At 44.8% G+C, this 12,486-nt stretch overlaps 1 protein-coding gene across 3 annotated transcripts in view; it reads right to left on the bottom strand.

Annotated features, from left to right (window-relative positions):
• Positions 1–12,486, bottom strand: part of LOC118370570 (glutamate receptor 4-like) — a 217,932-nt gene that overhangs the window by 105,229 nt on the left and 100,217 nt on the right. For all 3 annotated transcript variants that reach the window (XM_052529696.1, XM_052529695.1, XM_052529694.1), the window contains exon 3: positions 2,271–2,510. In XM_052529696.1, the coding sequence (XP_052385656.1) occupies positions 2,271–2,510 (240 nt within the window). The remainder of the gene's footprint in view (positions 1–2,270; positions 2,511–12,486) is intronic.

Below are 12,486 nucleotides of genomic sequence, written 5' to 3'. Positions count from 1 at the left end.
ATTTCAAACTTTTTTATCAAATCAAAAACTGAAAAATTGGGCGTGCAAAATTATTCAGCCCCCTTAACTTAATACTGTGTAGCGCCACCTTTTGCTGCGATTATAGCTGTAAGTCGCTTGGGGTATGTCTCTATCAGTTTTGCACATCGAGAGACTGAATTTTTTCCCCATTCCTCCTTGAAAAACAGCTCGAGCTCAGTGAGGTTGGATGGAGAGCATTTGTGAACAGCAGTTTTCAGTTCTTTTCACAGAATCTCGATTGGATTCAGGTCTGGACTTTGACTTGGCCATTCTAACACCTGGATATGTTTATTTTTGAACCATTCCATTGTAGATTTTGCTTTATGTTTTGGATCATTGTCTTGTTGGAAGACAAATCTCCGTCCCAGTCTCAGGTCTTTTGCAGACTCCATCAGGGTTTCTTCCAGAATGGTCCTGTATTTGGCTCCATCCATCTTCCCATCAATTTTAACCATCTTCCCTGTCCCTGCTGAAGAAAAGCAGGCCCAAACCATGATGCTGCCACCACCATGTTTGACAGTGGAGATGGTGTGGTCAGGGTGATGAGCTGTGTTGCTTTTGTTGCCAAAAAGTTCAATTTTGGTTTCATCTGACCAGAGCACCTTCTTCCACATGTTTGGTGTGTCTTCCAGGTGGCTTGTGGCAAACTTTAAATGACACTTTTTATGGATATCTTTAAGAAATGGCTTTCTTCTTGCCACTCTTCCATAAAGGCCAGATTTGTGCAATATACGACTGATTGTTGTCCTATGGACAGATTCTCCCACCTCAGCTGTAGATCTCTGCAGTTCATCCAGAGTGATCATGGGCCTCTTGGCTGCATCTCTGATCAGTCTTCTCCTTGTATGAGCTGAAAGTTTAGAGGGACGGCCAGGTCTTGGTAGATTTGCAGTGGTCTGATACTCCTTCCATTTCAATATTATCACTTGCACAGTGCTCCTTGGGATGTTTAAAGCTTGGGAAATCTTTTTGTATCCAAATCCGGCTTTAAACTTCTTCACAACAGTATCTCGGACCTGCCTGGTGTGTTCCTTGTTCTTCATGATGCTCTCTGCGCTTTTAACGGACCTCTGAGACTATCACAGTGCAGGTGCATTTATACGGAGACTTGATTACACACAGGTGGATTGTATTTATCATCATTAGTCATTTAGGTCAACATTGGATCATTCAGAGATCCTCACTGAACTTCTGGAGAGAGTTTGCTGCACTGAAAGTAAAGGGGCTGAATAATTTTGCACGCCCAATTTTTCAGTTTTTGATTTGTTAAAAAAGTTTGAAATATCCAATAAATGTCGTTCCACTTCATGATTGTGTCCCACTTGTTGTTGATTCTTCACAAAAAAATACAGTTTTATATCTTTATGTTTGAAGCCTGAAATGTGGCAAAAGGTCGCAAAGTTCAAGGGGGCCGAATACTTTCGCAAGGCACTGTATAAATGGTTCATCTGATATGGATTAAAATACCCTCAAATTAAAGCTGACAGTATGCACTTTAGTAATTTTATTATTTTAGTTCTGGAGAAGTTCTGGAGTACAGAGCCAAAACAACAAAAAATGTTTCACTACTAAAATACTTCTGGATCTCACTGTACGTACCCAGAAAATGCATAGATATGGAGCCACCCCAGATTTGGCCCCTAGGCAGCAAAGCAGCCACTATCACTCCAAAATAACTAAAAACTGTAAATACATATTTAGATTCAAGTCAATGCCTCTATAGCTGAGAGTATTATCTTTCAGATGCAATTGGAATCGAGTTGATAGCCCATAGCGTTCCAAAGTTAGAGCCTCTAACGCCCATATCAGTTTCATCTTAGCTCATACCAGTATGTCATATTAGCTCAATCTCCAATTTCTCTGAGTATCACAGAAACACAACACTTAGAATGAAAAACAGAAACATTTTCATGACAAGTTGCTATGGATGAAATGTACGTTTTACTGCTTGACAGACAGTGTCTCTTTGCAATCATTATCAATTTGGGGTCCAAAATAACCCCTGTTGGGTTATTTTGTTGGTGGTTAAAAGTAGACTCAGTAGACTTTTAGGGTTAAAAGTAGACTCAGTAGACTTTTAGGGTTAAAAGTAGACTCAGTAGACTTTTAGGGTTAAAAGTAGACTCAGTAGACTTTTAGGGTTAAAAGTAGACTCAGTAATATGACAGTCATACACAGTGAGGATTCTCATACGTGCCAAAGGTAACACATCATCATACACATCATCACACACAAATTTGAGAACTTACCCCGGTCGGTGTCATAGAGGAAGGCAAACTTGTTCCAGTCGTAGTGGTCGAGCAGCGAGAGCAGCGCCCCACGGATGGAGGGCCGGAGCTGCAGCGTGAACTGGCTCTCTCCCTCGGTGGGGAAGCTGGGCGTGATGAGGGAGATGTGCAGCGCCCCGCAGAACGACGTCAGTGTGTGCACAGAACGCTTGTCATACAGGCCGAAGATGGCGAAGACGCCCCGCGAGTACTGCGAGCAGACTGTGAGGAAGATGGAGTGAAGGGGGAAGAGAGAGAGAGATAGGGGGGAGGGAGGGAGGGAGGGAGGGCAAGAGAGAAAGAGAGAGAGAGAGAGATAGGGGGAGAAGGAGGGAGGGAGGGAGGGAGAGAGAGAAAGAGAGAGAGAGATATAGAGGAAGATGGAGTGAAGGGGGAAGAGAGAGAGAGAGAGGGGGGAGGGAGGGCAAGAGAGAAAGAGAGAGAGAGAGAGAGAGATAGAGGGAGGGAGAGAGAAAAGAGAGAGAGATAGGGGGATAGGGAGGGAGGGCGAGAGAGAAAGAGAGAGAGAGAGAGAGAGAGAGAGAGAGAGAGAGAGAGAGAGATAGGGGAGAAGGAGGGAGGCAGAGAGAGAGAGAAAGAGAGAGAGAGAGATAGGGGGAGAGAGAGTGCGAGAGAGAGAGAGAGATAGGGGGAAGAGAGAGAGAGAGATAGGGGGAGAGCGAGAGAGAAAGAGAGAGAGATAGGGGGAGAGGGAGGGAGGGCGAGAGAAAAAGAGAGAGAGAGATAGAGGAAGATCGAGTGAAGGGGAAAGAGAGAGAGAGAGAGAGATATAGGGGGGGAGGGAGGGCAAGAGAGAAAGAGAGAGAGAGAGAGAGAGAGAGGGAGAGGGAGGGAGAGAGAGAAAGAGAGAGAGCGAGAGGGAGAGGGAGGGAGAGAAAGAGAGAGAGATAGGGGGAGAGGGAGGGAGGGGGAGAGAGAAAGAGCGAGAGAGAGATAGGGGGAGAAGGAGGGAGGGCGAGAGAGATAGGGGGAGAGGGAGGGAGGGCGAGAGAGAAAGAGAGAGAGAGAGATAGGGGGAGAGAGAGTGTGCGAGAGAGAGAGAGATAGGGGGAAGAGAGAGAGAGAGAGAGATAGGGGGAGAGGGAGGGAGGGCGAGAGAGAAAGAGAGAGAGAGATAGGGGGAGAGGGAGGGAGGGCGAGAGAAAATGAGAGAGATAGGGAGAGAGGGCGAGAGAGAAAGAGAAAGAGAGAGATAGGGGGAGAGGGAGGGTGAGAGGGTGAGAGAGAAAGAGACAGAGATAGGGGGAGAGAGAGAGAGTGCGAGAGAGAAAGAGAGAGATAGGGGAGGGAGGGCGAGAGAGAAAGAGAGAGAGAGAGAGGGGTAGAGGGGGAGGGCGAGAGAGAACGAGAGAGAGAGAGGTAGGGGAGAGGGAGGGAGGGCGAGAGAAAAAGAGAGAGAGAGATAGGGGGGGGGAGGGCGAGGGAGAAAGAGAGAGAGAGAGAGAGATAGGGGTAGAGGGAGGGAGGGCGAGAGAGAAAGAGAGAGATAGGGGGAGAGAGAGAAAGAGAGAGAAAGAGAGAGAAAGAGAGAGATAGGGGGAGGGAGGGCGAGAGAGAAAGAGAGAGAGAGAGAGGGGTAGAGGGGGGAGGGCGAGAGAGAACGAGAGAGAGAGAGATAGGGGGAGAGGGAGGGAGGGTGACAGTTACTTACACATTGCAGATAGTTCACTAACCCATTAAAATCCCGACAAGAGGATCCCGTTATAGCCTATGCAATAAGAACTACCCAAAATCCACAAAATATCACATTTTCTCTGATGTTTCCATCTTAGAAGATGGTTTTCTTTCCCAATCAAAATGAAATAACGACATCGGAAAGCAATAGTCACAAGTTTAAGGAGTCACTCTACCTCCTTTCGTCACCCCTCTCTCCCTCTTTCTTCCCTCTGGCTCTCTCACCCTTTCACTGCCCCCCCACCCCACCCTCTCCCACTTCTTCCCTCTGGCTCTCTCACCCTTTCACTGCCCCCCCCCTCTCTCCCTCTTTCTTCCCTCTGGCTCTCTCACCCTTTCACTGCCCCCCCTCTCCCTCTTCTTCCCTCTGGCTCTCTCACCCTTTCACTGCCCCCCCCTCTCCCTCTTCTTCCCTCTGGCTCTCTCACCCTTTCACTGCCCCCCTCTCTCCCTCTTTCTTCCCTCTGGCTCTCTCACCCTTTCACTGCCCCCCCCCACCCTCTCCCTCTTCTTCCTCTGGCTCTCTCACCCTCTCCCTGCCCTCTTCACCCTCCCCCCTTCTCTCTTTCTCTCTCTCACACACGTTCTTTCTGCTAATAAACCAGTGGTGGTATTGTGATAGGATATGTAGGAGATAAACAACACATCGGCTTTAATCTGAAAATGTGTCGAGTCTTTACATACTGTAAACACTGCAGTAACAGTTTGCTTAAGAGACTTCCTCATTAAACCACCTTGGTGTCTCGAGTCTCGATGCTGTAAATGCTTGCGCTTTGTGGTGTGTGGTGTGTGCTTAAAAAACACACCATAATAGACGGTTACACTCACTTCCTCGCATACTGTGAGTACGCAAATGAAAGAACAGCACACAGGGAAAAAGTATTTGAACTGTTCCATTGTAAACAAGTTTTTTGTTGTTGTTTTGTTGTTCCTATGCCGGGTTTGACAGCAGTATTTTTTCAAAGTGCTACAGTGCTGTTGATTGTCCATTTCTCTGCAGCTTGCAAATGCCTAAAGCTAAAGCAGAAGAAAGAGAAGAGAGAGGGACAGAGAGAGAGCGTGTGAGAGAGAGGAGAGACAGACAGAGAGACAGAGAGAGAGACATTGAGAGAAACAGAGAGAGAAACAGAGAGAGAATAAGAGAGAGAGAGTGAGTTTAAAAAACCTTTATTGGGTCTGGGACACCACAACACAATAAACACTCAAACAAACAAAAGCATGGTTAAACATCAATTAAAAACACAACACCAAATCTTCATCTAAGTTAACAAGCACAACAACCTCTGAATACCCCATATGCTCATAAACAACCCAATGTAATTAACCAGTGTGTAAAAGGCAAACTCAGCTCTTAGTCTGACAAATTGCTAATTTAGCTGCTCCTGACACAAAGTTAAGTAAGAGAACTACACCCCTTCGGCTAAACTTGTACTTTGGCCCAAATGTGACTCGTTTCAGGAAACTAGGCGTATGTCACGCGTCAAACCTTCTCAGAAGAGGCTGGCTCGCTCGCTAGCCAACGTTACGTGTATGATCTGTCAATTTTGGGGTATGTTTTTTGACAGAAATGCTTCTAGAACAAGTGAACTTTCATGTGCCTTAATAACAAACTTCTATGCCATCAGTAAATACGAATACAATTGTTAAATTACCAGCCTAGTTGGTTTAACCACAGAAAAAGTCAGCAATCTTCCTGCTAGTCATGATTGGCTGAGATAATGAGTGGGCTGGACATTTTTTCTTCTTCTGTCTCAGCCTCCAGTATTTATGCTGCAGTAGTTTATGTGTCGGGGGCTAGGGTCAGTTTGTTATATCTGGAGTACTTCTCCTGTCCTATTCGGTGTCCTGTGTGAATCTAAGTGTGCGTTCTCTAATTCTCTCCTTCTCTCTTTCTTTCTCTCTCTCGGAGGACCTGAGCTCTAGGACCATGCCCCAGGACTACCTGACATGATGACTCCTTGCTGTCCCCAGTCCACCTGGCCATGCTGCTGCTCCAGTTTCAACTGGCCTGGGCCCTAGGACCATGTCCCAGGACTACCTGACATGAGGACTCCTTGCTGTCCCCAGTCCACCTGGCCATGCTCCTGCTCCAGTTTCAACTGTTCTGCCTTACTATTATTCAACCATGCTGGTCATTTATGAACATTTGAACATCTTGGCCACGTTCTGTTATAATCTCCACCCGGCACAGCCAGAAGAGGACTGGCCACCCCACATATGCTCTCTCTAATTCTCTCTTTCTTTCTCTCTCTCGGAGGACCTGAGCCCTAGGACCGTGCCCCAGGACTACCTGACATGATGGCTCCTTGCTGTCCCCAGTCCACCTGACTGTGCTGCTGCTCCAGTTTCAACTGTTCTGCCTTATTATTATTCGACCATGCTGGTCATTTATGAACATTTGAACATCTTGGTCATGTTCTGTTATAATCTCTACCCGGCACAGCCAGAAGAGGACTGGCCACCCCACATAGCCCGGTTCCTCTCTAGGTTTCTTCCTAGGTTTTGGCCTTTCTAGGGAGTTTTTCCTAGCCACCGTGCTTTTACACCTGCATTGTTTGCTGTTTGGGGTTTTAGGCTGGGTTTCTGTACAGCACTTTGAGATATCAGCTGATGTACGAAGGGCTATATAAATAAATTTGATTTGATTTGATTTGATTTGATATTATATATATATTTTTTATTTCATCTTTATTTAAAGGTAGGCTAGTTGAGAACAAGTTCTCATTTGCAACTGCGACCTGGTCAAGAATAAAGCAAAGCAATTCGACACAATAAAACAACACAGAGTTACACATGGAGTAAACAAAACATACAGTCAAGAATACAGTAGAACAAAGAAAACAAAAAATCTTTATACAGTGAGTGCAAATGAGGTAAGATAAGGGAGTTAAGGCAATAAATAGGCCCTGGTGGTGAAGTAATTACAATATAGCAATTAAACCCTGGAATGGTAGATGTGCAGAAGATGAATGTGCAAGTAGAGATACTGGGGTGCAAAGGAGCAAGATAAATAAATAAATACAGTATGGGTATGAGGTAGGTAGATAGATGGGCTGTTTACAGATGGGTTATGTACAGGTGCAGTGATCTGTGAGCTACTCTGACATGCCGAGAGATAAGTTTGGATTGGTCTGCCATGTAGCACGCTTCTGTCTATAACATGAGCTGGTCAGTATGTGTAGGTAATCCTACACAATCCTGTTGCTCTCCACTTTCTGAAGGACCAAGTTTTGAAATAAGTAGAATTAGGGTATGATAGCTAAGGAAATGGAGTAAACACCTGTCTCCGGATTACATCTTCAAACTAAGGGCAACGATGGTATCCATGACAGAGGGAGAAGCGTCCATCCATGTATACAGGTAAGAGAGTCTAGCTAGTTACATTTTCAGATATTACACATTCATTTCTAATTTTGTCAGAAATTAATTTTCAATTCAAGTTAAAATGTAACGTTAGCTGGCTGGCTCGCTCGCTAGCCAACGTTACGTGTATGATCTGTGTAGTAATATTATTCATATCTCAAGAGCCATTTGCTCTGCTAGTTATAGAATAATGTTAGTAAACGTTGACAAAAAGCGTAATTAAATTGTTGCCATACAGTAAACTCATCCAAGACAAAAAAAAAGATCCCCAAACCCAAGGCTTTCATTGTTTTGAAAAAGTACTAGTGGGCCACACGGTCAAAAAGCCTTCTCCTGACAGATTACAAATGTCTAAAACATGTCTAAAACATCTCTTATTAGAAACAAGTACTCATTAGAGCGATCAGGTCCACAGTAAGACTGGTCATTGTGGACCAACAGCCCCAGATATCATTTCAACCTGTTTGAGAGACACTTAGATATCATTTTAGATTCTGCACACAGCATTGCAACAGGTCGGCAATTTTTTTAAAGAGCCAAATCCCCCTTTTTTGGCAACAATTAAAGCACAGCACATTGACAGGATACAGAAAGAGAACCCTCATGAAAAGATTCTCACACCACTTCATAACAACCCCTCCCAATAGATCCCCAAAAGTGCTTACAGAAATCAGATGGTAAACCATCGATGCCAGGGGCTCAGCCTGATGAGAGCTGCATAACTGCATTGGACAGCTCCTGCAGAGTGATGTCACAGTCCAAAGCAGCTCTTTGCTCAGGTCCCAAATGAGGAAGTCCATGTAAAAACTGTTCAGCACACAGAGAATCACAATCCTCCGCCTTATAGAGGGCAGAGTAGAAATACACGTCATGTTGGCGCATCTCACCATCATCCGTGGTCATTTTCCCACCGGGGAGACGAAGGCAGACCATCTGTTTGTGTTGCAATGTTGACTGACCTAGTTCATGTCTCTTGCCCTGTAAATTCATGACAAGTCCGGGGTCATTCTGAGTGAGTAACTTCGATTCAATAGATTTGATGTCCTGTTCAAGGGCCCTGATAGTCTCTTTAACTTCAATACTAGACAGAGCAGTATACTGTTGACAAAACACATGTATTTGGGCCTTCCCAACCTCCCACCATTGTCTCAAGGACTCAAAAATCCATTTAATAACCCTCCCGTTTTCCCAAAATAACAAAAACCTTTCACAAAACATGGCGCCATGTAATAACTTACCATTAAATACCAATAAGGTGATGACCCTCGTGGACAAGACAAGTGAATATCAACAGTAACAATATGGTGATCAGAAAAACCCTTCCACAGTAGTGCTCAGATATATACACCCTCTCTAATCTCGCTCTACTGACATGACCTTAATTAACTTTAAGTCATGTGTCCAGCCTAACTTTTGCATTTCTTACTCTCCACACATCAGAAAGCTCAATCTCAGTTAATAGACCAGACAGACAAATTGCTGACCGCAAGTGAGGTTCTTCAGCAGTGCGATCAACAGGAAAATCTACTGTACAGTTCCAGTCCCCCCCCTAAAACCATATATCCCTCTTGGTCACACTGTCTTAAGGTTTCCTTCATTTGATCAAATACAGCAATATGCTCTGTACCCTCATGAGGAGCATAAACATTACAAAACAACAACAACAAAACAACATCGCCTTGACCAAAAAAACACCACCATTGACATTCTCTGTTGTAGATACCACAGTCACCCGTAAGTCTGAGGAAAACAACATTGCCACCCCAGCACTGAAATTAGTACCATGACAGAGTATATGCTGCCCCTCCCACCACATACCCCAGGAAACCTCATTAGCCTCATCACTATCTATCTCCAGTAGAAAAACTACATGAAGCCTTTTCTGATTTATTACTTCTTATACCCAAGCCCTCTTATTCCTGTCCCTTCCCCCATTAGTATTGAGAGAACCGACCCTTAGTACCTCCATATAGTAAAGAGAAAGGAAAAACAGAAGAAACCACAAAGAATCCAGACAAAGAGAAAAAAAGCACCCTATGAGGCACGATAATCATCATTGTTTAAATGTTATTTTAACCTTACCATGTTTCCCACTACATTTTGCTGCTTTGACAGTAGTAACACATTTCCTCAAGCGGAAAAGCTTCTTCACACTCAACTGGTCTAACCCCACCGTCTTCTGTAACACCACAGCTGACCTCGCAAACTAATCAACATTTTAAAAAATCTGCCAATTTAACAGATTTCCCAAAAGTCTGGTCCAGGAACCCATTTTCCTCATCTACATTGTAAATTGAGTCATCGCCAGCTGCTATTATACCAACAGGGATATCAGACATGTCCATATCCTTCTCCTGATCCTTCTCAATGGAGGCCACAGACCCCTGACTCCTCTCTGCCATACACCCCCCCTTGCACCCTATCACTCGAACTGGGCATCTCCTCCATTGCTTGGGAGACTAGCCCCACCCGAACCCCCTCAAATCAAATGTATTGGTCACATACACATGGTTAGCAGATATTATTGAGAGTGTAGCGAAATACTTGTGCATCTAGTTCTGACAGTGCAGCAATATCTAGCAACTAATATCTTACAATTCCACAACAAATACCTAATACACACAAATCTAAGTAAAGGAATGGAACAGACCTATATCCATCCTGCCCTGCCTATCTAAGGTCTTCGAAAGCCAAGTCAACAAATAGATCACTGACCAACTCGAATCCCACCGTATCTTCTCCGCTGTGCAATCTGGATTCCAGGCCGGTCACGGGTGCACCTCAGCCACGCTCAAGGTACTAAACGATATCATAACCACCATCGATAAAAGACAGTACTGTGCAGCCGTCTTCATCGACCTTCCAAGGCTTTCGACTCTGTCAATCACCATATTCTTATCGGCAGACTCAGTAGCCTCGGTTTTTCTAATGACTGCCTTGCCTGGTTCACCAACTACTTTGCAGACAGAGTTCAGTGTGTCAAATCGGAGGGCATGTTGTCCGGTCCTCTGGCAGACTCTATGGGGGTGCCACAGGGTTCAATTCTCGGGCCGACTCTTTTCTCTGTATATATCAATGATGTTGCTCTTGCTGCGGGCGATTCCCTGATCCACCTCTACGCAGACGACACCATTCTCTATACTTCTGACCCTTCCTTGGACACTGTGCTATCTACATTTACATTTACATTTAAGTCATTTAGCAGACGCTCTTATCCAGAGCGACTTACAAATTGGTGCATTCACCTTATGACATCCAGTGGAACAGTCACTTAACAATAGTGGTGATTGACTCTCTATCTAACCTCCAAACGAGATTCAATGCCATACAACACTCCTTCCGTGGCCTCCAACTGCTCTTAAACGCTAGTAAAACCAAATGCATGCTTTTCAACCATTCACTGCCTGCACCCGCACGCCCGACTAGCATCACCACCCTGGATGGTTCCAACCTAGAATATGTGGACATATATAAGTACCTAGGTGTCTGGCTAGACTGTAAACTCTCCTTCCAGACTAATATCAAACATCTCCAATCTAAAATCAAATCTAGAGTCGGCTTTCTATTTCGCAACGTAGCCTCCTTCACTCACGCCGCCAAACTTGCCCTAGTAAAACTGACTATCCTACCGATCCTCGACTTCGGCGATGTCATCTACAAAATAGCTTCCAATACTCTACTCAGCAAACTGGATACAGTTTATCACAGTGCCATCCGTTTTGTTACCAAAGCACCTTATACCACCCACCACTGCGACCTGTATGCTCTAGTCGGCTGGCCCTCGTTACATATTCATCGCCAGACCCACTGGTTCCAGGTCATCTACAAGTCCATGCTAGGTAAAGCCTTATCTCAGTTCACTGGTCACGATGGCAACACCCACCCATAGCATACGCTCCAGCAGGTGTATCTCACTGATCATCCCTAAAGCCAACACTGCATTTGGCCGCCTTTCCTTCCAGTTCTCTGCTGCCTGTGACTGGAACGAATTGCAAAAATCATTGAAGATGGAGACTTTGATCTCCCTCCAACTTTAAACATCTGCTATCTGAGCAGCTAACCGATCGCTGCAGCTGTACATAGTCCATCGGTAAATAGCCCACCCAATTTACCTACCTCATCCCCATACTCCCCATACTGTTTTTATTTATTTACTTTTCGGCTATTTTGCACACCAGTATCTCTACCTGCACATGACCATTTGATCATTTATCACTCCAGTGTTAATCTGCTAAATTGTAATTATTCGCCTACCTCCTCATGCCTTTTGCACACCATGTATATAGACTCTTTTTTTCCTGTGCTATTGACTTGTTTATTGTTTACTCCATGTGTAACTCTGTGTTGTTGTCTGTTCACACTGCTATGCTTTATCTTGGCCAGGTCGCAATTTTAAATGAGAACTTGTTCTCAAATAGCCTACCTGGTTAAATAAAGGTGAATAAAAAAAAATAAAAAAAATATGTCAGCGCGCATAGGCTAAGATGCAATAGATAGTATAGAATACAGTATATAAATATGAGATGAGTAATGCAAAATATGTCAACATTATTAAAGTGACAAGTGTTCCATTATTAAAGTGGCCAATGATTTCAAGTCTGTATGTAGGCATCATCCTCTCTGTGCTAGTGATGATAGGAGCTGTTTTTCAGTCTCTCTGTCCCAGCTTTGATTCACCTGTACTGACCTTCCTTCTGGATAATAGCGGGGTGAACAGGCAGTGGCTCGGGTGGTTGTTTTCCTTGATGATACTTTTGGCCTTCCTGTGACATCGGGTGGTGTAGGTGTCCTGGAGGGCAGGTAGTTTGCCCCCGGTGATGCGTTGTGTAGACCTCACTACCCTCTGGAGAGCCCTGTGGTAGTGTGCGGTGCAGTTGCCGTTCCAGGCTCTCAATTGAGCATCTGTAAACGTTTGTGAGGGTCTTAGTTGACAAGCCAAATTTCTTCAGCCTCCTGAGGTTGAAGAGGCGCTGTTGCGTTTGTCTGAGAGGTGAAGGAACCGAGGAACTTAAAACTTTCCACCTTCTCCACTGTTGTTCCGTTGATATGGAGAGGGTAGTGCTCCCTCTGCTGTTTCCTGAAGTCCACGATCATCTCCTTTGTTTTGTTGACATTGACTGTGATGTTATTTTTCTGACAC

Source organism: Oncorhynchus keta, chromosome 11 (genome assembly GCF_023373465.1).
Source record: "Oncorhynchus keta strain PuntledgeMale-10-30-2019 chromosome 11, Oket_V2, whole genome shotgun sequence".
Taxonomy (NCBI): domain Eukaryota; kingdom Metazoa; phylum Chordata; class Actinopteri; order Salmoniformes; family Salmonidae; genus Oncorhynchus; species Oncorhynchus keta.
This window is presented reverse-complemented; position numbering and strand designations above follow the sequence as displayed.